Source organism: Stegostoma tigrinum, chromosome 4 (genome assembly GCF_030684315.1).
Source record: "Stegostoma tigrinum isolate sSteTig4 chromosome 4, sSteTig4.hap1, whole genome shotgun sequence".
Lineage (NCBI taxonomy): Eukaryota > Metazoa > Chordata > Chondrichthyes > Orectolobiformes > Stegostomatidae > Stegostoma > Stegostoma tigrinum.
The window spans coordinates 25,931,912-25,959,469 of NC_081357.1; the positions used below are offsets into that span (position 1 = coordinate 25,931,912).

A 27,558-nucleotide genomic window follows, 5' to 3' on the forward strand; every position below is an offset into this window, starting at 1 on the left:
TTGCTCTGGGACTTTGGGCTGTTTTGGAATAAAACAAAGAACCGCGGACGCTGGAATATCTTGAACAGAAATCGCTGGAGAAACTCAGCAGGTCAAGACAGTTTTGGAGAAGTGTCACAGACGCAGCCAGAGTTGCAGCGCTCTATTGGAAGCGGCTCTCACTTGCTCGGATACAATGGGGAGCTCTAGCTGCTCTCTGCTGCCCCCTCTTGGTGAGACAGCGCCAGGCCCCGTCCTGAGTCTCGCGCGAGTCGCCGTGCCGCTGGTCGCCGCCGCCATCTTGCTGGTGCCGCAGGGTAAGGTCCCGGCAGCGGAACGTCCACCGTTTCACTTTTAACCCGGTTCCCCGCTTTGCGCGCACTTCACAAATTCGGCTGCTCTTCCACCCACATTCATCTTGTAAATACATTCACAAGCCCCGAGCTCAGGAAATAACCCGCCTGAGAAAAATACTTTTAATTCTCTGTCCGAGCCAGTGAAAGGAGAGGGGCCTTGGCGCAAAACTTCAAACCTCAGCAGCTCGGGGTGGGGGAGAGAGGGGAAGGGGGAAGGAGTAAGAGAGGAGAAGGGGGAGGGAGGAGGAAAGCTGGGGGAGAGAGAGAGAGGGAGGGAAGAGAAGGGAAGGAGGTAAAGAGAAAGAAAGGGAATGAGTGAGAGAGATTGGAAAGGATGGTTGAGCGGAGGGCAAAACGGAAGGAGGGAAAGGGAGAGAACCCGAATCCTGACAGTACAGGTCGAAGCTATTTCAGAGTGGAGGTGGTGAGGGTCTGAGAGAGGGAGGGAGGGGATTAAGAGGAAATGGAGAAGTGAGTACAGGAGTGAGTGAAATGTGTGAGTGAGAAGGGATCTAGGTAAATTGAGAGAGGATAGGCATCAACACAGATGAGTGGAGGATAAAAGAGTGATGGAATGAAGTCGCAAGAGGGAAATATGTAGATGTAGCTGAAAATATGTAGAGAGAGCTACCTGGCATAAATTAAGAGACAGACTAACGGAATAAAGTGTAGACAGAGATACAAAAAAGCTATCATGTGGTTAATAGTGTGGAAGGAAGCTGTAATTACACAGACATATCAGTACATTGCATTGGCAAGGTTTGCAGAAATGCTGTGAATGATATTTAATCTTAAGAAGTCTGAGGGTTATTCGTGAAAATAGGACAAGCCAAGAGAACGCAAATAATACAGCAGATAGCACTGCAGCCTCACAGCACCAGGATTCAATTGCAGCCTCAGGTGACTGTGTGGGTTTCCTCCGGGTGCTCTGGTTTCATCCCATAGTCCAAAGATGTGCAAGTTCGGTGGATTGACCATGCTAAATTGCCAATAGTGCCTGGGGTGGGAAATGCAGGCATAGAGTTGGGGGTGGGTCTGGATGGGATGCTCTTCAGAGAGTTGGTGTGGGCTTGATGGGCAGAATGGCTTGCTTCCATACTGTAGGGATTTTATGGATAGAATAATGAGTAATGTTGAGGAACAGGGACACAAACCTGGGGATCTTGAATAAAGAGGAGGCATTGGATATGATGTGTTTGAATTTCCAGAAGGCATTGAATAAGGTACATGAACAAAGGATTGGCTATCTAATAGAAATCAGAGTTGGGATAAGGGTGGCAAGGGGGAGGTGTATGCTCAGGATGACAATCTGTAACTAGTGGAATTCCATAAAGATCAGTACTGGGGCCACAGTTATTTACAAAACATATTAATGACTTGGACAAGGAAACTTAATATGCTAGAGCCAAGTTTGCAGATAACACAGAAATAGGATAGAAAGACAAATATTGAAGATGTTACAAAAAGGCTACAGATGCATAAAGACTGGTTAAGTGAGTGAGCAATATAATGTGCGGCTCTGCACTTTGGCAGGTACAATATGAGTGGAATATTATTTAAATGAAGAAAGACTGCAGGAAGCTACAGCATGGAGTCCTTGTGCATGAATCTCACACAGCTATCATACGAGTTCAGCAAGTACTAGGGAAAGAATATGCAGTATTTTGTTTCAAAGAAACGAAACATAAAGATTGGGAAGCTTTGTTAACACTGTATAAGGCACTAGTTATACCACAGCTGTAATACTGTGAAGAGATTTGGTCCCCTTATCTAAGGAAATAGGCTGACATTGGAAGCAGTCCAGAGAAGGTTCACTTGGTCGATACCAAGATTGGATGAACTGTCTTATGAGGAGAAATTGAGTGGGTTGAGCTCATTGAAATTTAGAAGTGTTGGAGACAGCCTTATTGAAATGTACAGGATTGTTTGGGGATTTCACAGGGCAAATGTAGAAGGGTTGTTTCCCCTTGTGGGAGAGCCTGGGACCAAACTTAGAGTAAGGAGGTGTCAAATTAAGACAAAGCTGAGGAGAAATCTGTTCCATGAGGATAGTGAATCTATAGAATTCTTGACCCAGCCTTGACAGTACTCTGTGGTAATTATGTACATTCGAGGCTGAGATAGATTTTTAAAGAAATCAAGGATTATAGGGAAAAGGCAGGAAAATGGAGTTGAGAATTATCAGCTCAGCCATGATCTCATTGAATATCAGACGAGACACACTTCTACCTCTGTGTTTTATGGTGTGAATGTTGGCAGACGTGCTTGGCATTTTTAGAATGAAGCTGGAATATGCATGAGCTGATGTATTGAGCTGGGCTGCAGGCCAGGAACGAATTGATGGGTTTCTTTTGCCCGTTACAAAGATAGTGATCTCCTGTTGTGCTGTCTGTGTTTTACATGGAAAGGGAGACATGGGTTAAAGTGGATAAAGACAGCTAGCTAAGAATAGAGAAGATAGGATAAAAGTGTAACGAGATAAATACTCATTAGATATAAAGTTGAAATATAGAAAATAATGAGGTAGACTCAAGATAAAGTGAGAGAAGCATATGATAAAGTGGAAGAAAAGATAAAGTAATGGGTAAACAGGCCAGGGATAAATGTAAAATATTTTCAGTTCTCAAAAGGTTCTGACCACTCATCCCGTTTTATTGCCCTGTAAGATATCTGAAAAGGCTGGAAGTAGAATCACTCAGTGGCAGTTCTTCACTGTTGTGAGCACACATTTTTGGCTATCATTGCCTCGTTTTGTACATGATGACAGTGACAGCACTTCAAGAAGTACTCAATTGGCTGCCAACCATATTGAGGTATCCTGAGGTCGTGAAAGGTGCTCTGTAATTTGGTCTTTTTGTGAGGCTGAAAATCTTCAAATATTTTATATAGGCATACCCCAAGCATTTTTATCATTGGCAATCTGATGTTTGAGCAGCCAGAGAAAATCCAGTGATAATGTTGAAGAACTACGCTATTGCAGTTTTTAATAAGAAGACATGATAAGTAGTTTTTTTTAAAATATTGTGAATCGTAAAAAGACAGTTATATTTTGAGATAACAAAGTGTGGAGCTGGATGAACACAGCAGGCGAAATGTCAGCTTTTGTGCTCCTGAGATGCTGCGTGGCCTGCTGTGTTCATCCAGCTCCACACTTTGTTATCTCGGATTCTCCAGCATCTGCACTTCCCATTATCTCTGGTTATATTTTGAGTTGAGCTGGCAACTCTTCTATGTTTAGAGTGCATTCCTTGTTGATGTTGCTGTACCAAATTGCTGTAAATGTTATTACTGTCCATTTTTATTTTAACAATAAGTATGCTGTAGTTGGGTGACTGGGATGTGGATTGGTGATGGAGAAGCAAAAACTGGTTTTAGGGCAGTGGGATTATCTAGTAAATGAAAGTGAATTCTCAGGAAGTAGCCTGGAATAGAATAAATCAAAAAGATATGTTTTATCAGGGAACCTGGTGTTTTGAAGTTCTGAGAAATTTCCATTGAAATATTTTTTGACGCAGATAATTATCACAGATTGTCCTCACCTAAAAGTGTTTCTAACTCAAGGAGAAGTGAAATGAATGTTGGCAAATTTAAAAATTGGTTTGAATGTGAGAGTATGTATGTGAAGATACAAGGTAAAGAGAAACATATTTTGTAAACTTTTTACTCAACTTCTTTTACATCACAAGCCTGTCATAGTGGATTAATTGTTTGTGTTTTTCCCTCTCTATATATGAGCCGGTTATCAAGGTAATACAGGAAAGACTGCATATGCAGGAAAATCTCACTGCTTTATCTGAGTGTTTCTACTTAGAGTGTTTGATGTCCATTCAGAGAAATGGAGTTTAACATTTATTTTGCAGAATGATTTGTACTTCAACTACTTCTAAAGTATACCAATACAATATATTTATACTGCAAAATATATTTCACGGCATTGGCTGCAACAATGAAAAAATGGCCATGTGTAATTTTACACATGTTGTATTTGTTTAAACGTTCCAATACCAGCTTGTGTTGCAGGTCATAATCCTCCCCTGTGCTTGGGTAACATAGGCCAGCTTTGGAAAACATACAGGGGCCAGAAAGAAAAGCAATGATTCTTCTGTTGCCTGTTAGTTGACCTGTGGTGTACTGTTAACATTCAACCTCCTATATAACATGTTTAATGGAAGTAAAACAAGGCTGTGCGCTACGTTTGTTGACAGTATAGAAGTGTCAGTATTGACACAAAAACTGTGTCTTTGGAATCTAGTTCACTGTGATGATCTTGACAGTAGAAGTCATGTCATATCTTGCTTTGATTTATCGAAAATTATGCATTTGACTAGATATTTTTTAAAATTAATACACCAACTGTTCTTCACCTGGGATCTTGATCGGTTGCTTGGAGATCCAACGCAATTAATGTGAAAAATGTTCTCGTCAACAGCCCATTGGACCTGCAAACTTTGATTCTTGTCTGCAAAACCACTGGTTCAGCTATTTTTTAAAAAATCTTGAAGAATTATTTATTACTGTCAAATGTTTTTAATTTTGTTATTTGTCAAAAGGTTGGGATTATTTATAGTGGGTTAATATTGGAAATGGATGAAACAAATGCGGTGGACGTGATACACACGGACTTTGAGGAAGTTTTTTGACTAGGTAACACGGTGCTACATCTATCCATTGCGTGGTCTGTTTCCATGCTGCATGACTCTGTATGTCAGTTACTTGATAATATGCATAGAGGAGGTAATATTCAAATTACATTGTTTAAATAGAAAGAATGGTAACAATTCTGTGACCGAATGAAAGTAGCAAAGAGATTTGAATTGGACAAAAAGAGGCACAAAGAATTCATAGTGAGGGAATACAACAGAGTACACTTTATCCTTAAATGCAATTCCTCGAGTGAATAGGACCTTTACTAATGTATGAATTATGAGCCGAAGTAGGCCAAGTCAGCCCCTTGAGCCTGCTGTGCTGTTCGATAATGTCATGGCTAATATGATTACTCTACATTCCTGCTGGTACTTTACACAGCATCCTTTATATGTTCTCATTGATACCCTGTGTATATTTTTGAAACATAACTGCCCTAGTTTTGCATTCAATTCCCCTCAAAATAAACAAAAACATTCTATTAATTTTCCTATTTACAACATTTTGTGATTTATACACGAGGACACACAGATCCCTCTGCATTTCAGAACATTGCAATCTCTCACCATTTAGATTACATATTTCTGTTTTTCCTGCCAAAAGGAAAAATTTCACATTATACTTCATTAGGCAGATCTTTGACCACTTCCTTCGTTTACTCCTTATGTCATCTGCATGACTTCACTTTAATTTCTATCATTATGTCATCATCAAACTTTGCAACATACCTTCTGCCCCTTCACCTAAGTAGTGTATGTCAGTTGTAAGAAGTCGAGGCCCCAGCACCATCCCTGTAGCAAATCGCTTATATGCTTTGTCAACCAGAAAAATACCAGTTTATGTCTGCTGTATTTCCTGTTAGTTAACTGATCTTTTATGCCAATATGTTACTGCCTACACAATGAATTCTCGTTTTCTACAATGGCCTTTGATGTGGCACCTTATCAAATGCCTTCTGGAAATCTAGGTACAGTACATTCACTGGTTCTTCTTTAGCCACAGCAAATGTTACTTCCTCAAAGGACGCCAATACGTTGCTTAAGCAAGAATTTCCTTTCACAAAACCATAATGACTTTGCTTGGTAACCTTGAATTTTTTAAGTGCCCTGCTATACGTCTTTGCTAATAGCTTCCAACATTTTCAGTATGACAGATTTTAAGCTAACTATCTGGTAACTTTTTAATGGACCTTTCCAAAATCTGTGAAATCTTAGAAAATTTAAACCAAAGCAGTATCTATTTCACTAGCCATTTCTTTAGATTCTGGATGATATCCATCAGGGTGCTTTCTATAAAACTAAAGCTGGTAGAATATTTTATTTTGTTGCAAGAGGTCCAGACTATAGAATTTAAATGTAGTGACTAGTAGTTTGAGCGTTACTGTAGTGACCATAGTTGCAGCGATGTATTTTGGGCTGCATGCTGTAAGGATACTTGAGACCTTGTAGAGGGTACAGATTCCTGATGAGTAAGTTTTTTTGTGTGGGCAAATAATAGATTGGTCTGTTTTCATTAGAACATAGGATGAAGGACTATTGTATTAGACGTATTTAAAATTATGAAGACATAGAACAATGCTATTAGAAGCTATCTTGTTCTAGTGTTTGTGGGATCTCGACAAGGGGATGACGATATATGTTTATAACACATTAAGTAGGAAGCTTTCTACATTATCTTAACATTTATAACTGGAGTTTTAACACCGTTGTTGGTCAGCCTCTGACTTACTGAAGAACACATGACATATCGCTTATCGACACTAGAATTTCATAGAAGCACAATATTTAGTGACATTTCTATGTCTAACTGAAATTTAAGATTGTGAAAAGTACCCAGCACTAAAATTGTAGATCTTGCTGTTCCAAACTTGACATTGTATCTGGAGAAAACATGTTAAACTCTGAAAAATGCTGAAATGAACCATTGGTGATTGCATTAACGTGATGAAACAAGAGTAATATAAATACTAATATAACTGCAGGAAGTGTTATAGTGCCATATAGTTACACCAAAAAATGCAAATGGCATTTGGGATCTGTACTGCTGAGTAAAAATTCTTATTATTTGCATGTTCTTTCATTAGTAGGTATGTCTGACTGAGTGTCATCGAGATGGATGAGACATTGCTTGCTGTTCCACCTGCATCGTCTCTCATCATTCAATCTAAGACTCACAAAGATACTGTTTTAACTAACTTTGAAGAACAAAGAAAAAGAAACTTCTTGTGTGACATTACTTTAATTGCTGAGGATGTTCACTTCAAAGCACACAAAGCACTGCTTGCTGCCAGCAGTGAATATTTCTCTCTGATGTTTGCTGATGAAAGCCAGCAGGATCAAGCTATCTACATGCTCAATGGAATGGCTGCAGATACCTTCAGTGCTGTGCTGGAATTCATATACACTGGTCGCCTGAATGTCACTGAAAAGTCAATTGAACATATTGTGACAACTGCAGAGATTCTGAAAGTGAATGATTTAATCAAAGCATACTCAGACTATCAGGACAACAATTTACATGTTAAGGTATCACTGGCTTCCAATGGAATTAAAGTGGTAGTTGTGGATCCCAATGTTGATAATGATCAACCCTCGAAGCCAAAGCGCAAAAGGGGAAGACCCCGGAAATGTGAACAGCTGCAAACAGAAAGGACTGAAGTTGATGGTGGGATTCCAACTGACCCACAAGAACATGCAAGCACATTGGAAGAACCTACAGAGGAATCTCACTGTAGAACTAGCAGTAAGGTGATCAGTGAAGGGACACAAAGCTATAAGGTGTCAGAACCAGAAACCTGTTTTGATGCTGATGCAGCTTCTCAGGCAGAAGGTAATGAACGCAAATTAGCAGCGGTGAGTCGTAGCCGCTATAGCAACCGTAGAATTCAGAGGCCTATTAAGTTAATGGGGTACAAGCTTGGCACAGTAGAGGAGGAACAGGAGGAAGTGAAGAAGCGAGGGAGGAAGAGAAAGTATCCAGATGTGGAGGCTAGATGTGAAGACTGTGACAAAGTGTTTAAAAATCACCACTTCTTGTCCATACATCGAAGGACACACACAGGTGAGCAGTGAACAGTGTTTTTAGTTTGTGTTTGGGGGATATTGAAACAGGTAATCCACATGACAGGGCAGTAATAGAAAGGCTAAGAAAACCTTTCCCCAATGCCCTACTTCCATACTCAACATGAAAATGTGAACTTTTCAATATTGTAAAGATTTTTTTTCAATATACAACTTTGTCTTTACTAGTGATTGCATATATTTGCAATTTATGCTTATTAAAATGGCCATTTTCTGTTTGCTATGTTTCACACCATTAATCTGTTCTGAAATAAACAGTGGGAAAGCACTGTCTTCTCTTTCCATATTTTTCAGTATTAAAAGCACAAGACTATGACGCTTACTCTTTGGCTGATAAATTCCACATTTCTGTCTAATGGACCTTCAGTAGTGCTGGCACATCTCAGGGTCTGCTGCTATCCTCTGTTACTGTACGGTTGAAATATCACCAATGATATAAAATGTCAGCTGTTCCCACCCGTCCCATAACTGATAAATCCAACAGCTTCCACTTTCCAGTGCTACTAAATATGAAGCCTTCTATATTGTTCTATATATCGGACTTTAAACAAGGCTGAGTACATTGGTAACATATAATAATGAAGACCCTGATGAGCTTTCATGAGCTTTGGAAGTCAACCTTCAAACAAGTGCACAAACATCCCTAGTTATAAAAATGTAATTTTAAATGGATAGCTTTTGTAATACAAGTTACCTTTTCTCCCCAATGTCAACTTAATTGTTGTTACATCTCAATTTGTTTTTACTTTTAGGCACTAAGTTTCCCGTTTTCTGTCACTTCAGTTATTTTATCTGAATTATTTAAATTTTAGACGTATGTTAATTCTGTAAAGTATAATTATCAGGTGTACGCTATGTACTATTCTGGGAATCATAATACAAGTAGACTATTTGGAACTTGCAGCCATAACAGTTATGATAACCAGAGAAAAGGGATACAAAGATCATTTGAAATCTGATCTGACATAATGTGATGTTAAGACCAATAAAATCCAGCCTTTAATAAAAGAGCTAGAATTGTCAAAGAGGAGGAACATGGCCAGAGAAACGGATGGTAGTCTGTGTTTCAAATTGTCTCTTTGATCTCTCCAGTCACCAGTAATTTAAAGAAATTTGAATTCTGTGGCCAACTTAAAATATCACACAACAAGATTTCAAGTTTTATAATTTTAACTGCAACAAACTAAAACATCATTGATTAAACAATATATTTGCAGGCGCCTTTATAAATTAAACAACTAAAGCTCTCCTTTCCCTTTAAACACAATCAAAATCTTTACTCCATGAGCATACATTATAATGCCCCTCAAATGGACATTCAGTTTTCCTAGAACTAGCCTAAAGCATGAGCTCTTGAGAGTTGCTTTCATTTCTTTTCTTTCCCAGCCCAGAAACCTTTAATCCTAGAAATACCATTCACGGCGAGGGTCCTCTGGAAGTTCTCTCTCTAGCTCAGGCTAGGTGAATGTTCCAGCCCTATTTCAGATCCTTGTGGTTTTGGTCTTCTCAACTCACGCACAAGCCCCTATGCTCATTTCATGTACAGTGAACCATAGCAACTTGGCTGTTCTATTTTCTCTCGCTCACTCTGGCAGACTGAGCTGTCTGAAATTCAGGGATACCTTTAAGGAGACTTTGTAATTTGATTTTATAATGAATATCTGCATCTTTCCTGTCTAAGAACCTATCTCTGTGACAACATGAACCCTGTGGGGTCTCGTATCCAGGTTGAAATGCCAATTAGTTATGCTTAAAACCCCCCCCCCCGCCCAAAATTTATTCTATCTTGGAATCATACAATCAATTTAAAATACAAGAGCTTACAACGAGACCATTTCAGCCTCTTCCTTGGACTTGGAATCTGTTCATCATGATGCCTCACAGCGCCTGGGACCTGGGTTCAATTGCAGCCTCAGGCAACTGTCTGTGTGGAGTTTGCACATTCTCCCCGTGTCTGCATGGGTTTCCTCCGAGTGCTCTGGTTTCCTCCCGCAGTCCAAAGATGTGCAGGTTAGGTGATTGGCCATGCTAAATTGCCCGTAGTGTTCAGGGAGGTGGAGATTAGGTAGGTGATAGGTCTGAGTAGGGTGCTGCGAGGTTCAGTGTGGACTTGTTGAACCAAAGGGCCTGTTTCCACACTGTAGGGATTCTGTGATTCTATGATCACAGATATTTTCATGGTGCCTGCAGAGTGAACCACTTACACCTTCTTCCTAGTAAAACAACCTGGGCCCCTCTCATCTTTAACACCCATGCCTGACATTGATAGAACTGGTCACATGACTCCCTTCATTCCTCAATTTTATTGCTAACAAATAACAATCTTATAAAGATCATATTTGTAAGAGAGTACAGAAATGTGAAGTTGCTGTTGCTGGCACCAGTTCTGCATTGCATGTTCTGCCGTGCTTTCTCCCTTAAAATCAGTCATTTCCTGCTGCCTCCTTCCAACCTTGGTGAGGTGCCAATAACATATCAGCAGCTGTCAATCTAATGAAAGGTCAGATCCATTATAGGCACAATCTCCAGTATTACTGGGAGCAGCATGTGCTGCAGATAAGATCAGGAGGTTTTTTTGTTTGTTGTCTGTGGACCATGTTGCTTTGGATATTAGATATTTCAAAAAATTTAACACAGTTGAATTTCAGGATTTAAAACTCAGATCAGGCCTGGAAAGGACTGTGCTAAAAATCAGTGGCCTTGCATCATAGAGTCACATGGAAGGAAGACATTTAGTTCTATCTTATTCATACGAGTTCTCTGCAAGACCGACTGACTTAGTCAGCTCCTCCATCTTTACTCCATAACCCGACAATTTACTTTTCTTCAAAGGTTTGAGATATAACAGACTTTGAGCAGATACAAAACCAGGGAAATTTGGGGCAGTACAAAAGGAAAAGCTATATGAAAGGTCTGATAGAATAGATTGCTGGAGAGATGAAAATTTTCAAATTTGTTCTTGTGTATGAGCATCACCATTAAGTCCGACATTTTTAAAATTTATTCTATTGATTGGGAGCATCACTGGCAAAAGCCATAATTTGTTATCCATCCCTGAATGCCTCTGAATTCAGTAGATTGCTAGGCTTTTTCAGAAGGCAGTTAAGAGTCAACCATAGTGCTGCAGGTTTGAAGTTGCTTGTAGAACAGTCTGGATAAGGACACCAGATTTCCTTCCCTAAAGAAATTAATGAACCACATGAGCTTTTTTGACAATAATGGTAGTTGTTCCTGAGATGAGATTGGATTTTCAAAATTAATAATTAAATTAAATTAAATTTAAATTCTTCCAACAGCTGTGGTAGGATTTGGACCTGTGTCCCCAGGGCAGTGGACTGGGCCTTGGATTACTAGTGCAGTGACTTTACCACTATGCCAATTTCCCTTCACTTATTGCCTTCCCTAATATTTCTTAAGGTGATGGTGAACTGCTGCAGCCTGCCCTTACACTGTTTTTTGGGTGGAACTTTCAGGATTTTGACCCAGCCACACTGAAGGAACGGTGATGCATTTCTAAGTCAGGGTGGTGATTGGCTTAAAGGGGAATTTGCAGGTGGTGGTGTTCCCATATTATCATTCCTTGGAAGTGAAAAGAGACCAAACCAGTGATTGAAAAGTTCGGTATAGTTTCAGTGTAATTGTCCTGTCTCTATTTTAAAAGCTCAGCATTCCATATTACTATTAACAACTTTTTCAGCTTGTCTGCTATACTTCACACAATTCATGTATGCACGCTCCCCAAATCCCTGAGTTTCAGCACTAAGGTCATTTATTTATATAAATGAAAGCAGTATTCATCGTACTGATTTTTGGGGAACTCCACAGTAAACCTTCTTGCAGTGTTAACAACAATTGTTCACCATTGCCATATTTCGTGTCACTCAGCCCAAATCATACCACTTTGACTTTGCTGGCAGCTCTGGTATGAAGCTTAACCATTTTTCAAGGGTTACCATCACTTGTGGAATTGCACCCTATTATAGGATATAAAAGCAGAAAATTTTGAAAATACCCATCAGATTTGTCAGCATTTATGGAGAGGAAAATGGTTTAAAGATTCTCATTGTGACATATCATCAGAGTCCCTAAGCAGGTTGCCACTTCTTTAAAGATAGAAAACAGTTGGATCATCGAACTGAGATATTTAAGATGCTTAATTAATGGGTGACAAGAGTAGACAATGAGCCAGTTTCTCCAGCAAGAAGTAGAACCGAGTGGTAATGTCATGAAACAGTTCAGACTGTAGAAATTTGACACACGCTTCCTTGAAAAGCTGTTATTGCAAGTAAAGATCAATTAAAACTGTCAACATTTGAGATTTTATAAATTCATTCATGGTGTATGGACGTCACTGGCTAGGCTACCATTTATTGCCCATACTTAATTGCCCAGAGGGTGTCTGGAGTCACACGTAAGGATATGACAGTTTCCTTCACTAAATGACATCAGTGAACGAGATGAGTTTTTTCAGTACATAGAACATAGAACAGTACAGCACAGAACAGGCCCTTCAGCCCACGATGTTGTGCCGACCATTGATCTTCATGTATGCACCCTCAAATTTCTGTGACCGTATGCATGTCCAGCAGTCTCTTAAATGTCCCCAATGACCTTGCTTCCACAACTGCTGCTGGCAACGCATTCCATGCGCTCACAACTCTCTGTGTAAGGAACCCGCCTCTGACATCTCCTCTATACTTTCCTCCAACCAGCTTAAAACTGTGACCCCTCGTGATAGCCATTTCTGCCCTGGGAAATAGTCTCTGGCTATCAACTCTATCTATGCCTCTCATTATCTTGTATACCTCAATTAGGTCCCCTCTCATCCTCCTTTTCTCCAGTGAAAAAAGTCCGAGCTCAGTCAACCTCTCTTCATAAGATAAGCCCTCCAGTCCAGGCAGCATCCTGGTAAACCTCCTCTGAACCCTCTCCAAAGCATCCCCATCTTTCCTATAATAGGGCGACCAGAACTGGACGCAGTATCCCAAGTGTGATCTAACCAAAGTTTTATAGAGCTGCAACAAGATCTCATGACTCTTAAACTCAATCCCCCTGCTAATGAAAGCCAAAACACCATATGCTTTCTTAACAACCCTGTCCACTTGGGTGGCCATTTTAAGGGATCTGTGTGTCTGCGCACCAAGATCCCTCTGTTCCTGCACACTGCCAAGAATCCTATCCTTAATCCTGTACTCAGCTTTCAAATTCGACCTTCCAAAATGCATCACCTCGCATTTATCCAGGTTGAACTCTATCTGCCACCTCTCAGCCCATCTCTGCATCCTGTCAATGTCTCGCTGCAGCCTACAACAGCCCTCTAAACTGTCAACGACACCTTCAACCTTTGTGTCGTATGCAAACTTGCTTACCCATCCTTCAATCTCCTCATCCAAGTCATTAATAAAAATTACAAACAGTAGAGGCCCAAGGACAGAGCCCTGTGGAACACCACTCACCACTGACTTCCAGGCAGAATATTTTCCTTCTACTACCACTCGCTGTCTTCTGTTGGCCAGCCAATTCTGTATCCAGACAGCTAAGTTTCCCTGTATCCCATCCCTCCTGACCTTCTAAATGAGCCTACCACGGGGAACCTTATCAAATGCCTTGCTGAAGTCCATATACACCACATCCACAGCTCGACCCTCATCAATTTTTCTAGTCACATCCTCAAAGAACTCGATAAGGTTTGTGAGGCATTGGTTTTATGATTATCATTAGACTCTTAATTCCAGGATTTTTTTTTATTGAATTTAGATTCTACCATCTGCCATATGTAGATTTTAAGACTCGTTCCCAGAATACTATCTGGTATCTAGATTTATAATTTAGCAATAATACCACAAAGCCATTGTCTGCCCTTAAATTGACCAATTTTTGCTAGTTAAGGATATCGAGACAGAAAATAAAGGCTTCAAGATACAGATCAGCCATGATCTAATCAGATGGGGAATTGCCTTAAGGGACTGAATGACTTACTCCTGTTCTTATGTACCTAAGGAAGGAGAGGGGTAAATATAGCTTGTCTTAATTATTTGTCATAGGGTTGGATACAAATTTGGTACTTAAATATTCACTTTTAAATATTTTTCATGGTAGGTGAACGTCCTTTTAAGTGTTTTGAATGTGGTAAAGGATTTTCACAGAAGCACACGCTGCAGGTTCATGAGCGAATGCACACAGGGGAGCGTCCTTATCACTGCACAGTTTGTGGGAAGGCATTGACCACCAAGCATTCTCTGTTGGAGCACATGAGTCTGCACACAGGTAATTGCACTGCAGCTTGTCTTTTTAAGCATAATTTAAATTAGAAAAAAGGTCATTAACATTAAACTACCATTATGGTGCACCGCATAGTAGTGATTTGATCCATGACCATTAAAATCAAGTGCAGTAATAATGTGATTACAACTGAGCAGGTGACCATTTGGCTCACTGAGTTCATGCCAACTCTATGTAAAAAAATAATCAGTCCCTTTCCTCCATTCTATACTGCCAAGCCCAGAAGGTTTATCTGTCTCAAGTGTCTGTTCAGTGATTTTTCCTTTCCATTTTTAGGAAAGAAAGCTTTTAATTGTGACCAGTGTGGGAAGTTTTTTACTCAGAGGAGACAACTGAAGAGCCATTACAGAGTCCATACAGGTATAACTTCTTTTTTTTATTCATTCATAGGATGTGGGCATTGCTGGCTAAGCTGACATTTATTTCCCATTCCCTAATTGCCCAGTGAACAGTTCAGAGTCACCCAGATGGATTTTTCCAACAATGGTTTCATGGTCATCATTAGATTGTTAATTCCAATTCTTATTGAATTCAAATTCCACCATCTACCATGGCTAGATTTGAACCCAGGACCCCAGAATATTGCCTGGGTCTCTGAAATAATAGTCTAGTGATAATACCACAAGGCCATTCACCCCCTTAAATATGGTGTATTTGTTTTAATTATCAGTCTCAAAAAACTGACAATGTCCCAGCTCTTTAGAAATTCAAAACATGGAAGTTATTGAACTGGGAACTATTGATGTTAAAAGAAAAGTCATAGTACAACCATTAGAAATGGCTGAAATGTTGCTTGTGATTTTGATGATCTCTGGATTGGATAACTGTGAGAATTGCAAGAATTTTCATCACAACGGCAACAATTGTGTATCATGCCTTTAACATTGCGCTGTATCAACTACAGCTTAGTTGATCACATTTCTGCTTTTGAATCAGAAGGGCAAATGTTCAAGTCCCGCTCAGATAACTGAGCATAAAAACCTAGAGTGACACTCTTGTGTACTAAAAGAGCAAAGTCGAAGATACGATATTAATCCTGCATTCAGTCAGCACCAACAAATGGACACAAGATTTTTTTAAAAATTGATTCAGAGGTTGTGGGTGTCGTTGGTTAGGCTAGCATTTATTGTCCATTCCTAACCATCTTACTGTGTGTCTGGAGTCATTTGTAAGCCAGATCAAGTAATGATGGCAGATTTCCTTTCCTAAAGGACATTGGCAAACCAGTTGGGTTCCATGGCACTATTTCAAAGAATAGCAGTGTTATCCTTGGTAGCCTGACCAGTATTTACCCTACAATCTGGTCATTACCTCATTGCCTTTTGTGGGAGAATGCATCTGCATCTAACTACTAGATTTTCTATGCCACACCAATATAAAAGTAATTCATTCATTTTGATGGGCTTTATGATATCCTGAGGTCACACAAGATGCACCATAAATGTAAAAGTTTCTTCCTAAAATTTCCCAAGGCACAGGAAGCTCATCAAACAAAGTTAACAGAAAAAGGAGCCACATAAAACCGAAAAGGTAGATACCAAAAACAGGACTAGAGGTAGGTCTTGAGGAACATCTCAAAGCAGATATGCAAACTAGAGGGAGACATGACTGAAGGAACCAATTCAGAATTTAAATCATGAGCAGCTGAAGGGATAGCCTCCTGTAATAGACTTATATCAATTAGATATGTGTAAAAGGTCAGAATTGAGGAAGTGCAAAGATTTTAAAGGGTTGTAGGATTGGTGGAGATTGTAGAAATATAGTGTGTCTAGATTATGGAGGATTTGAAAACAAAAATAAGGATCGTACATGCATTTGATCAATTAAGTTTGATCCCTTGTTGCTCTTCAGAAGTCGATCTCAGAAAAAAGAATTGGTTTGAGCCTTGTAGTTTCATACATGAATCTCTAAGTTCATTTTTTCTTCTACAATGTAGTAATCTTACATTTGGTGCTGTGATGAAATCCTCTATGGTATCTATTTGTTGTACTGAGCAAGCCAGCATTCTATCGCTGCAAACACTTACTGAACAGTTAGTTCCACAAGTTGTTTGGTGGTAATTCTGCCCAACAAAGGGGCTTATTACAATGTTTTCAAGAAGTCACTCAGTGCAGTTGTAAACAACACTGCTAAAGGTAGCTGAACTATGTGGATTTTGTGTAATGAGCACGAAAGAACATCCTTGAGAAATTGAATGGCTCTGTTTAGGAGGACTTGGTAACATCCTGGAAATTGTGGAGGCTCAGATGAAGCTGTGTACTACTAATAGTTAAGTTCAGCTAAAAGTTGAAAGGTCCACAAATAATATTTCCTGGATGCAATTGAGCAAGATCAAAGCTCAGGAAAAAAATATTCAGGGGCAGCTTTAGCTTGGTAAAGCCAGCATTTGATGAAAAGTTGGAATTTATTCTTGAGGATGATTGCTAGAGTGCAATTTCAGAGTCCAGTGTAGATCCCAGCGAGGAGGGTTATTGACCAAAATGGGGACAGTTGTTGAGGCAGTCCAAAGCTGAGCAATTCTAGAGAGGAAGTTTCAAGTCTAGATGAGCAAGAGTAAAGAATTAAAGAGTAAAGACTTGTGCAGTTTATCAATAATTTGGTGACCCACTGTATTAACAACATTGGGACAGAGGAAAAGGAGTTGTTAAGAAATCAACAGGATCTGTTTTGGTTACATTCGCGAATTGATGTGCTCTCTGGGGTACTTAATCACAGTCATTTACCCATTCTAACCACATGTTAATGCCGGATGTTAGTAAATGTAGATTATACAACTTTTCTAATACTGTATAGTAAATTTTAGTTTTTTTTTCAAAACTCTGGAATCTTATGACTTTATTCTCTTGATACATATCCTACATCTCAATTTATACAGCAGGCAGTGAAGAAGTCAAATGAAAATGTTGACCTTCTTCATGAGAGGATTTGAGTACGGTAATGAGGATATCTTGCTGCAGCTAGTATAATATTGTACACTTCTGCTTCAAGTCCAGTATATGATCACAGAATGAATTAGATCATGGACTGAAATTCAGAAACGCATCTATTCGGGGAACAAATTGACTTCTGTAGGACTTATATAATTGGATAGGGCCTTGGTGAAGCCACACCTGGAGTATGAGAGATAATGGGAGCTGCAGATGCTGGAGAATCCAAGACAACAAAGTGTGGGGCTGGATGAACACAGCAGGCCCAGCAGCATCTTAGGAGCACAAAAGCTGACGTTTCGGGCCTAGACTCTTCATCAGAAATGGGGGAGGAGAAGGGGGTTCTGAACATAGGACTGAGATGAGGAGAAATTTCTTCAGCCAGAGTGTGATGCGACTGTGAAATTCTGTCCCACAGAAAGTGGTTGAGGCCAAAAACAATGTATGTTTTCAAGAAAGAGTTAGGTATAGTTCTTAAGGATATGGGATGAAAGTAGGAACAGTGACTGAGTCGGATGTTCAGCCATGATCATATTGAATAGTAAGTGGGTTTAAAGGGCTGAATATCCTACTCCTATTTTACATGTTTCTATAGCTACTTAAAAATAAATATTGCTGATCCTTAACCACTGTTACGTAAATTTGTTGACAAGTCTGGGATCATAAGAGTTCTGCTTATTTTGCAATTAGTTTTCCTTTTCTTTGCCATTTACATTTCATAAGATCAAAATGTCCTTAAGAGAAGTTTTCCTCTCCTGAGATAACAAGGTGTAGAGCTGGATGAACACAGCAGGCTAAGCAGCATCTTAGGAGCAGGAATGCTGATGTTTCGGGCCTAGACCCTTCTTCAGAAATGGAGGAGGGGAAGGAGGTTCTGAAATAAATAGGGAGAGAGGGGGAGGTGAATAGAAGATGAATAGAGGAGAAGATAAGTAGAGAGGAGACAGACAGGTCAAAGAGACAGGGATGGAGCCAGTAAAGGTGAGCATTAGTGGGGAGGTGAGGAGGAGATAGGTCAGTCTAGGGAGGACGGACAGGTCAAGGGTTGAGGTTAGTAGGTAGGAAATGGGGGTGGGGCTTGAGGTGGGAGGCGGGGATAGGTGGGAGGGAGGACAGGTTAGGAGGCGGGAACGAGCTGGGCTGGTTTTGGGATGCAGTTGGGGAAAGGGAGATTTTGAAGCGTGTGAAATCCACATTGATACCATTGGGCTGCAGGGCTCCCAAACAGAATATGAGTTGCTATTCCTGCAACCTTCAGGTGGCATCATTGTGGCACTGCAGGAGGCCCATGATGGACATGTCGTCTGAGGAATGGGAGTGGGAGTTGAAATGGTTCGTGACTGGGAGGTGCAGTTGTTTAGAGCGAACCGAGCGTAGGTGTTCTGCAAAGTGGTCCCCAAGCCTCCGCTTGGTTTCCCCGATGTCGAGGGGGCTACAATGGGAACAGCGGAAGCAGTATACCACATTATGTGGAACAATCCCTCTTCCGTACCTACACTGGCCCTAAACTCCACCACTTCCTCCATTACATTGATGACTGTATCGGCGCCGTCTCATGCTCCCACAAGGAGCCCAAACAGTTCACCCACTTCACCAGCACCTTCCACCCCAACCTCAAGTTCACCTGAACCATCTCTAATACCTCTCTCTCCATCCTGGACCTCTCTGGCAAACTAGAAACTGATGTCCATTTCAAGTCCACCGACTGCCACAGCTACCTAGAATACATCTTCTCTCACCCACCTTCATGCAAAAATGCCTTTGCGTCCACCGTATCTCCTCCCAGGATGAGGCGTTCCACCTCCGTACATCTCAGATGTCCTCGTTTTTCAAGGACCACAACTTCCCCCGCCTCAGTGATCGAGAATGCCCTCGACTGTGTCTCCCACATTTCCCGCTACTCATCCCTCACACCCCCTCCCCGCAATAAAAACAAAAACAGAATCCCCCTCACCCTCACATACCACCCCACTAACCTCCAGATCCAATGCATCATCCTCTGACGCTTCTGCCATCTGCAATCCGACCCCATCACCAAAGACATTTTTCACTTCCCACCCTTATCTGCTTTCTGGAGGGACCCCTCTCTCCGTGACTCCCTTGTTTGCTCGACACACCCCTCCAGCCCCACCACACCTGGCACTTTTCCCTGCAACTGCAGGAAGTGCTACACCTGCCCCTACACCTCCCCCCTCACCCCCATTGCATGCCTCAATGGTGAAGCCTCTTCTCCTCTCCTGGCTATTTTAAAATCTGTGCATGCTGATTACTACTGCCAGAAACACTGATGTTATTACAGAGATTTCCGCAGCTGTAGCTAGTAATATAAACCATAATACTATAAAAGATAGCCATAAGAAATGTTCATTTGTGAAAGGACTAATGCAAGTAATTTCCATTACACTCCTGTGCCAGATTTACAATGTCTGCTGCACTACAGTTATACATTTCACAGTCCTTGATGAGATGTTCTTTATAGAGAAGAAATTACTGTTGGTGAATTATGATATGAATTTTCAATATATTTAACTATTTGAGTTAACACCTTCATTAAATTTTAATAAAGAAAGTTATTTCATGGAGTAGTTGAATGATTATGGGACAGGAGGTCATTTGGCCTAACATATCTGTGCCAAGGTTTTGTGAGAGCAGCTCAACTTGATACAATCCCTTAGCTTTTAGATAATTAACAAATTCCCTTTCTATGACTGCAATCAAATCTTTCAGGCACCAGACTTAACCACCTGCTGATTACAAAAGTTATTCCTTGTGTCACTGTTTCTCCTTCTGCCATTCACATTAATTTGATGTCCTCCAATTTCTGGCCCTGCTGAGCTTCAGGCGCTCAGTTGGCGAAAATGGAAATCAGAAGTCAGTTTTTACGGTTTTATTCATGAATTAAAACTTGCATATTTATAGCTTCTAACTATGTAAACAAGGCCAGTGTCAATAAGCGTTCTTTATACTTCTTTGAAAATAAGTGAACTAAATTAACTAGTTGACAGTCCCTCAAAGGAACAAGTGTCTGTTCATACACTTGAAAAATCCAGGCAAACCACGTTAATTTATCAAAAACTGAGTTATTTGCCCCTTAGTGGACCAAAGTATACCTTTATATTCTGTTTAAAGGGCTGTCACTGGTAAATTTGTGTTTTTTTTTAAATAACCTGTTAGGGCATGACACATCTGGGACTTCAAGCCAGACCTCCTCACCCAGAGGTAGACATACTACCACTGTGCCACAGGACCTTCCCACAGTTGAATAACTGAAGTATAGCAGCCTTTTATGTATAATTCCTTTTGTAACAGAAGTTAGCATCCCATTACCCTTCTTGATTATTGGCTGTACTTTCATGCTAAGCTTTCATGACTCGTGTGTGGGCACAGCTGGATCCAGCTGAACATCGAATTCTGCAGTCATTCTCCATTTTAGTAGTTCTCTGCTTTTTCATTCTTCCTGCCAATGTGAATAACTTTGTATTTTACCTCATTATACCCATCTGCCAGATTTTTGTCCGTTCACTCAACCTATCTATATTCATCTGCAACTCCGATATGCCTCCTTCAGAACAGACATTCCTTCCTGCCTTGGAGTAACCTACAAATCTAGCCAATGTGTCTTTGCTTCCCTCGTCTAAGTCATTGCTGTGAATTATAAAAACTTGAGTCACTAGCTGGCCCCCTGTAAGTCTGCATAAATACAGCAATAGGTTTGTAAAATGTTTCTTTTTAATGCTGAATTTTTCCATTTCCTGTTCGTTAGGTCAATCCATGCCTGAATGTGTGCACTGTCATCGTAAATTCATGGATGCTGCTCAGCTGAAGAAACATATGAGAACACACACAGGTAATTTATGCTCTGATAAATAGATAGCACAGGAATATATTTTTGGAGAAAATGTGGGAATAAATGAGAAACCACTTATGAATATGGAGTTTGAAATCCAACTTAACAATTGGTAGGATGACGGTTTTACCAGGACAAGCAAGCACATAGCCTAGAATTGGGCAAACTTTGGTGAAATAGTAAAGGCCATCTGAGTGAGCCAAAGAAATTTCATTTTCATTTCACCATAGTTTGTGGGAGAATATTCTGAGATAAGCAGTTTGGTAATGTCGAGATCAGTTGTCAAATTCATGTCGGTGGCAGGATGTATTTCTAGTTGTTGATAGTGTTCACCTGGAAAGTGATCGTGTATCTGTGCATTATTATCAAGGCAACAGGGAAATAATGAAGTGAAGGGGTCCAAAACGGAATCTTAGAGTTCCGAGAAGATGAGTATACAGAGGTGCGAGTGTAAACTATTCCTGGAGATGTGCTGGACCTGTTGGGGCAGATAGATGGAACGAAACAAGAAAACCCCATTGAGGACAACGGGCAGCAAGAGATGTAAAGGTGGAAGGAATGATCAAAGATTATGCAATGGCACAAAGGTCAAGGTCAAGGCAGTGGGGCACAACATGTCTGCAGTCACACAAGTTGTCATTACCGACTTTACAAGGGAAGTTTTGGTCCTCTGAGGAAATGTAATGGGATATTTTGTAGAGAAGTGATAATTGAGCAATGTGTTTAGGAACCTTGGAGCTAAAGATGAAGTTGGACATGGAGATAGCTGACAAGGAAAGCAAATTGTGGATATTATCTTGGATTTGGGGTGATAAATAGCATATGATTAGATTAGATTCCCTACAGTGTGGAAACAGGGCCTTCGGCCCAACAAGCCCACACCACCCCTTGATATATCCCACCCAGACCCATCCCCCTATAACCCTCACACCCCTGAATACTACGGGCAATTTAGCATGGCCAATCCACCTAGCCTGCACATCTTTGGACTGTGGGAGGAAACCGGAGCACCCAGAGAAAACCTATGCAGACACAGGGAGAATGTGCAAACTCTGCACAGACAGTTACCGGAGGCTGAAATTGAACCTGGGTCCCTGGCGCTGTGAGGCTGCAGTGGTAACCACTGAGTCACCGTGTGAAGGAAACGGATGTATGTGTGAACAAAGACAGTCATTTTAGAGTGTAGCAAAGTAAGGAATAACAAACCACCAAATGTGTGAGAGATTTAAGCCATCAGTTGTTTGACAGTTCATATGCCCTTATTGTAACTGTAGCAATGGCTTTTATTAGATTAATGCTTTTCTTTATTGAAAGAGAACTGCATGATGCCAGTATCATTTGGGCAATGCTGTTTTCTGCTATTAACACAATAATTTTCACAGAATCTCAGATGTTGTATAGCGCAGAAAGAGGTCACTAGGCCCATAGTGCCTATACTGGGTCATTATATGAACATTTTCACCTAGTGCCAATATCCTGTTTTCTCCCCCTCACCCAAACCCTTGCACGTTATTTTTATCTAAATAACCATCTAATAACTTCTTGAATACCTCAATTTAATCTGTCTTGACACATTTCCCATTTTGGTGAGCACAAAAAATTCAGTTAAAAATGTTGAACGGTGGCACAGTGGCTCTGGTTAGCATGGCAGCCTCACAGCGCCAGGGACCCGGGTTCAATTCCACCCTCGGGTGACTGTCTGTGTGGAGCTTGCACGTTCGCCCTGTGTCTGCGTGGGTTTCCTCCGGGCACTCCGGTTTCCTCCTACAGTCCAAAGATGTGCAGGGTAGGTGGATTGGCCATGCTAAATTACCCCTGGTTTTTAGGGATGCGTAGTTTAGGTTGCTTATAGGGGGATGGGTCTGGGTGGGATTCTCTGAAGGTCAGTATGAACTTTTTGGGCCCAAAGGCCTGTTTCCACACTGTTGGGATTCTATGACCTATGAAAAGAGTAGAGTTGGTATTCTTGAAATGAACAGGATGTCCTTCAACATGAAAATTAGGTTAATATTTCAGAGAAGCACCTGTCAGAATATATAGAGTCTCGGTACCCAACTATGACATTAATGCTGACTTGTCTTTTGGTTTTTCAGGTGAGAAACCATTTACATGTGAAATTTGTGGTAAATGTTTTACTGCAAAGAATACCCTGCAGACCCACATCAGAATCCACAGGTATATTCTGTTGTGCCTCACAGTGTTAGCGTTGTTTGTCATGATTTGAATATCAAAAGACAACTGTGGTGAATTAAGCATAACTTTCTTTTACTACTCTGAAGAAAGAGGAAGTTTATATACCAAATAAATAATGTTTCATTTATGTAACGCCTATTACAAGCTGGGGCCAAGAATCGACATGTCATCAGGGGAGTGGGAGGGGGAGTTAAAGTGAATGACAACCGGAAGGTTGGGTTGGCTAGACCCTGAGTCTGCATTTGGTCTCCCCAACATAGGGAAGACCACACCAGGAGCAACTGATACATTAGATGACGTGCAGGTGAATTTCTGCCAGATTTGGAAGGATTGCCTGGGGCCTCGGACAGAGGTGAGAGGGGAGGTATAGATGCAGTTGCAGCGAAAGGTACCAGGTGTGGTGGAGGGCTTGGTGAGGAGTTTGGTGCTGATGAGGGAGTGACAGAGTGAACAGTCCCTGCGGAAAGCATACAGGGGTGGGAAAAAAATATCTTTGGTGTGGGGTCTGAGTGTAGGTGGCAGAAATGTAGGAGGATGATGCATTGTACTAGGAGGTTGATGGGGTGGTATATGAGGACTAAGGAGACACTATTCTTATTTTTGTTGAGGGGAGAAGGTTGGACGGCAGAAGCATGGGAAATGGGGGCGATGCAGTTGAGGGCATCCTTCCTAACAGGAGGGGAAACTACGTTCCCTAAAGTACAGTAGGAGTATATCTGTGAAGATCTCGAGTAGAACGCCCCCTCCTGGGAGCAGATGCAGTGGAGGTGGAGGAACTATGAGTATGGGATAGAATTTTTGTAGGACGGTGGGTGAGAGAAGGTGCAGTCATGGTAATTGTTGGAGCCTGTGGGTTCAAAATGGATATCAGTGGTGACTCAGTTACCAAGGATGGAGACGGAGAGGCCCAAGAAGGGGAGGGAGGTGTCAGAAATGGTCCAGCTGAATTTGAGGGTGCGGTGAAAGATGTCGGCAAAGTTGATGAACTGTTTGAGTTCCTTGCGGGAGCATGAGGCAGTACTTGCTGCTCATGCGTCCTTATTTTTAAATCTCATCACTTTTTGTTCCTCTCTATCGAAGTTATCCCCTCCAGCCCTATTGCACTTCAGCACCTGCAGTCCTCTAATTCTGGCCATTGACCATCTCTGATTTCAGTCAGTGGACCATTGACAGCCATGTCATGTACCAAAGCCTTAAGCTCTGGAATTGTCTCCCTAAATCTCTCATCCTTTAAGCTCCCCTTTACCTCTTCAATTCAGTTTTTACTTGTCATCTTAAGTCTGTGATATTCCGTTGCTGACCCTTCTGCAAGAAACCCTTTCTTACTTAGCAAGATGTTTCACAATTTTGAACAACTCTATTGAATCTCCTTTTAATCTCTCTACCCCAAGGATAGCACACACAACTTCTCAAGTCTCTCCATGTAACTGAAGTCCTTCATTCTTGGTACCATTCCACTAAATATCTTTGCATCTTGTACAACACTTTGACATTTCTTATAAAGTGTGGTACCCATTATTGGACAACATACCTCATCTGAGGTGTAACTGATGAATTATTGATATAGCTTAACTCCTTTGCTTTTGTTTTCTAGCCCTTTTGGTTTTGAATTTTCGCTTAGGGTTCAGTTGCTGCACACACTTTAAAACTGTGCAATGTAATTTGTATTGCTTCTCGTACTTCTTGGACATTAATGAAGCTTTCAACAAGGCCCTGTATGGTAGACTAATGAGTAAAGTTAGGTCATGTGAGATTCAGGGTGAGCTTACCAATTTGATACATATTGGCTTAATGGCAAGAGACAGAGAGCATTGGTAGAGGGATTTTTTTGGACCGGAGGCCTGTGACCAGTGGTGTTCCACAGGGATTGATTCTGGGTCCTGTTTTGTTTGTCATTTGTATAAATAATTTGGATGAGAATTTAAAAGACACGGTGAGTAAATTTGCAGATGGCATCAAAATCAGTGGCATAATAGTGAGAAAGAGAGATTTAGAAAAGACACGGGGGCAAGTGTTTTACACAGAGGGTGGTTTGCATGTGGAATGAACTTCCTGAGGAAGTGGTGGATGTGGTACAGTTACAACATTTAAAAGACATTTAGCTAAGTACATGAATAAGAGAGGTTTGGAGCTTATGGGCCAGAAGCAGGCAGCTGGGACTCGTTTACTTTGGGATTATGGTCAGCATGGACTAGTTGGACCAAAGGTTCTGTTTCCATGTTGTATGACTCTATGACGATGACTATGACTTGGTTGCATTAAATTTCATTTGCCACGTGTCTGCCTGTTTCGTTATTCTGTATCTTCTTGAAGTTCGCTGTTTTTTTTTCATCACTGGTTACTATTTCTCAAAATTTTGTGTCATCTGCAAAAATTTAAAACTACTTCCTTTATATCCAAATCCAGATTATCCATATAAAAAAGGCCAACGGACCTCGTACCAATTAGTGTCAATATAGTATTGTTCTTACTAAAGACAAAGTAGTATTGCTTCTTAAATTTTATATGAGTAAATTAATGTACAAGTGTTTGTTCTAGGGGAGAAAAACCCTTTATCTGCACTATCTGTGGAAAATCTTTTGCTGATCCAAGTGCTAAAAGACGTCATGACGCCATGCACACAGGAAACAAGCCATTTGTATGTCCAACTTGTCATCAGCGATTCACTCGAGCTGACAACCTTAGGTCTCATATGAAGATTCACAGCAAGGAGAGGAAAAACAGTGAGATCATTAATGTTCCAGGTGATGGGGATACAGAAGAAGTGAAGACTATCTTGCAACTGCAGCAGTACCAGCTTCCTACTGTAGGTGAACAACAGATACAGCTGGTGGTGACAAATGATGTTCACAATATTAATTTCATGCCCAACCATGGTCAGAGCATTAGTATTATCTCAGCAGAGGGATCACAGAGTCTACCTGACGACCAGGCTTCAAATTTGGCTCTGCTGACTCAGCAAGGAGAACACATGCAGAATCTGACTCTGGTAGCTCAGCCTGGCCAAACAGACAACATTCCAGCCATTAGCATGGTGGAAAACCAGCAATGTCCCGGCCAGCCAGAGCATATGCATGTGATCACATTGACAAAAGAGGCAATGGAGCACCTTCAGGGTCAAGCTCAACAACTGCAGATGGCAGAGGGGAGATCGCAACCTATTAGTCTTGAGCAGGGGTCCACACAGCCACTTCATTTGAACCAGGAAGCAACTCAGCAGCTGCAACACGTTCGATCGGCACACGTTTCTGAACCGTCAACTCAAACAATCTCTGTGAACCAATCTTCACAGCAAATGCAAGGAGAACAACTTGCAGATCAAACATTCCAATTGCAGGCGGACAATGTTTCTTACCTCTACACTACTAATTTAGTCACACAGAGCTAGAAAAATCAAAAAGTGTAGTTGGAACTATTTGCTGAAAATGGGCTAATGATTATGTAACTAAGAGGTTATCATATAATCTGTGATCTTTACAGTGACAGGTTATATTTAAAATAGCATTCTATTGGTCTATTTTAAGAATTCATTTTAAGGTTGATTTATTCCAAATTATCTTCTCTTCTTTTACTTCTTTAAAGATTTCCCATTTTCAATCTTGCACAATATCATGGTGGATTTTCTTTCCCTTCCACTCTGGTGGAAGGGAGTTTTGAAATAAGTTACATGCTCTTGAAACCTAAGTTGACGGTTAGTACGCATGTTTAACTTCATTTTTAAACAAGTTTATTGGAAATCATTCTTCACGATTTGTCAGGTCAACAAAAAAAAATGTAAAAACACCCAAATAGTTCTGAAGAGGTTCATATTTTATGTATCTGTTTTCTGCTGTGCCTTTTCATAATCGACCTTAAACGTGAATGTTTTACTGCAAAATTTTTTCTTTACAATTCTCCTCCTACTTGCTGCTGTCCTTTATAATGTTTTTTAATCGTGTCAATATAGATTTTTTTAAATATCAGAATTCTCATCAACTTATTATTAAAACTCATTATGTCTAAATGATTCACATCACAGAATACAAAGTATTTGTACGACTATGTGGCTAACTTTTGTTTGAAAAGATGAACATTTAAAAGATACTCCATCACAAGCTCAGGAATAACATAGTTAAAAGTATTTTCCTTTGCAACTTCAAGATATATTTTGTGACACAGTACCTCAATTTGCATTTTTCTGCTCTCTGTTTTCAGGTTTCAGTTTCTGATAATGTGGATAGAATTAAAACTACAGTGTGTTTTGTTTTGAA

At 40.6% G+C, this 27,558-nt stretch overlaps 1 protein-coding gene across 2 annotated transcripts; it reads left to right on the plus strand.

Moving 5' to 3' along the window:
- The first annotated feature begins 233 nt into the window (after positions 1-233).
- Positions 234-27,558, plus strand: zbtb24 (zinc finger and BTB domain containing 24). Of its 2 annotated transcripts, none has more exons than XM_048530238.1 (7): positions 234-296; positions 7,063-8,039; positions 14,159-14,326; positions 14,618-14,701; positions 21,032-21,115; positions 23,209-23,290; positions 25,847-27,558. In XM_048530238.1, the coding sequence occupies exons 2-7, from the start codon at positions 7,091-7,093 to the stop codon at positions 26,694-26,696; spliced, it is 2,217 nt and encodes a 738-aa protein (XP_048386195.1). In that variant the 5' UTR covers positions 234-296; positions 7,063-7,090; the 3' UTR covers positions 26,697-27,558. The 2 variants fall into 2 exon arrangements, with proteins under 2 accessions (XP_048386195.1, XP_048386196.1); XM_048530239.2 differs by lacking the exon at positions 234-296 and adding an exon at positions 794-1,558.

Bases quoted from the DNA above. Each gene is read 5' to 3' on its own strand.
- zbtb24 (XM_048530238.1), top strand. From the start codon at position 7,091: ATGGATGAGACATTGCTTGCTGTTCCACCTGCATCGTCTCTCATCATT. The intron at 8,040-14,158 runs GTGAGCAGTGAA...TTTTCATGGTAG, and splicing joins ACATCGAAGGACACACACAG to GTGAACGTCCTTTTAAGTGT. The intron at 21,116-23,208 runs GTAATTTATGCT...TTGGTTTTTCAG, and splicing joins ACATATGAGAACACACACAG to GTGAGAAACCATTTACATGT.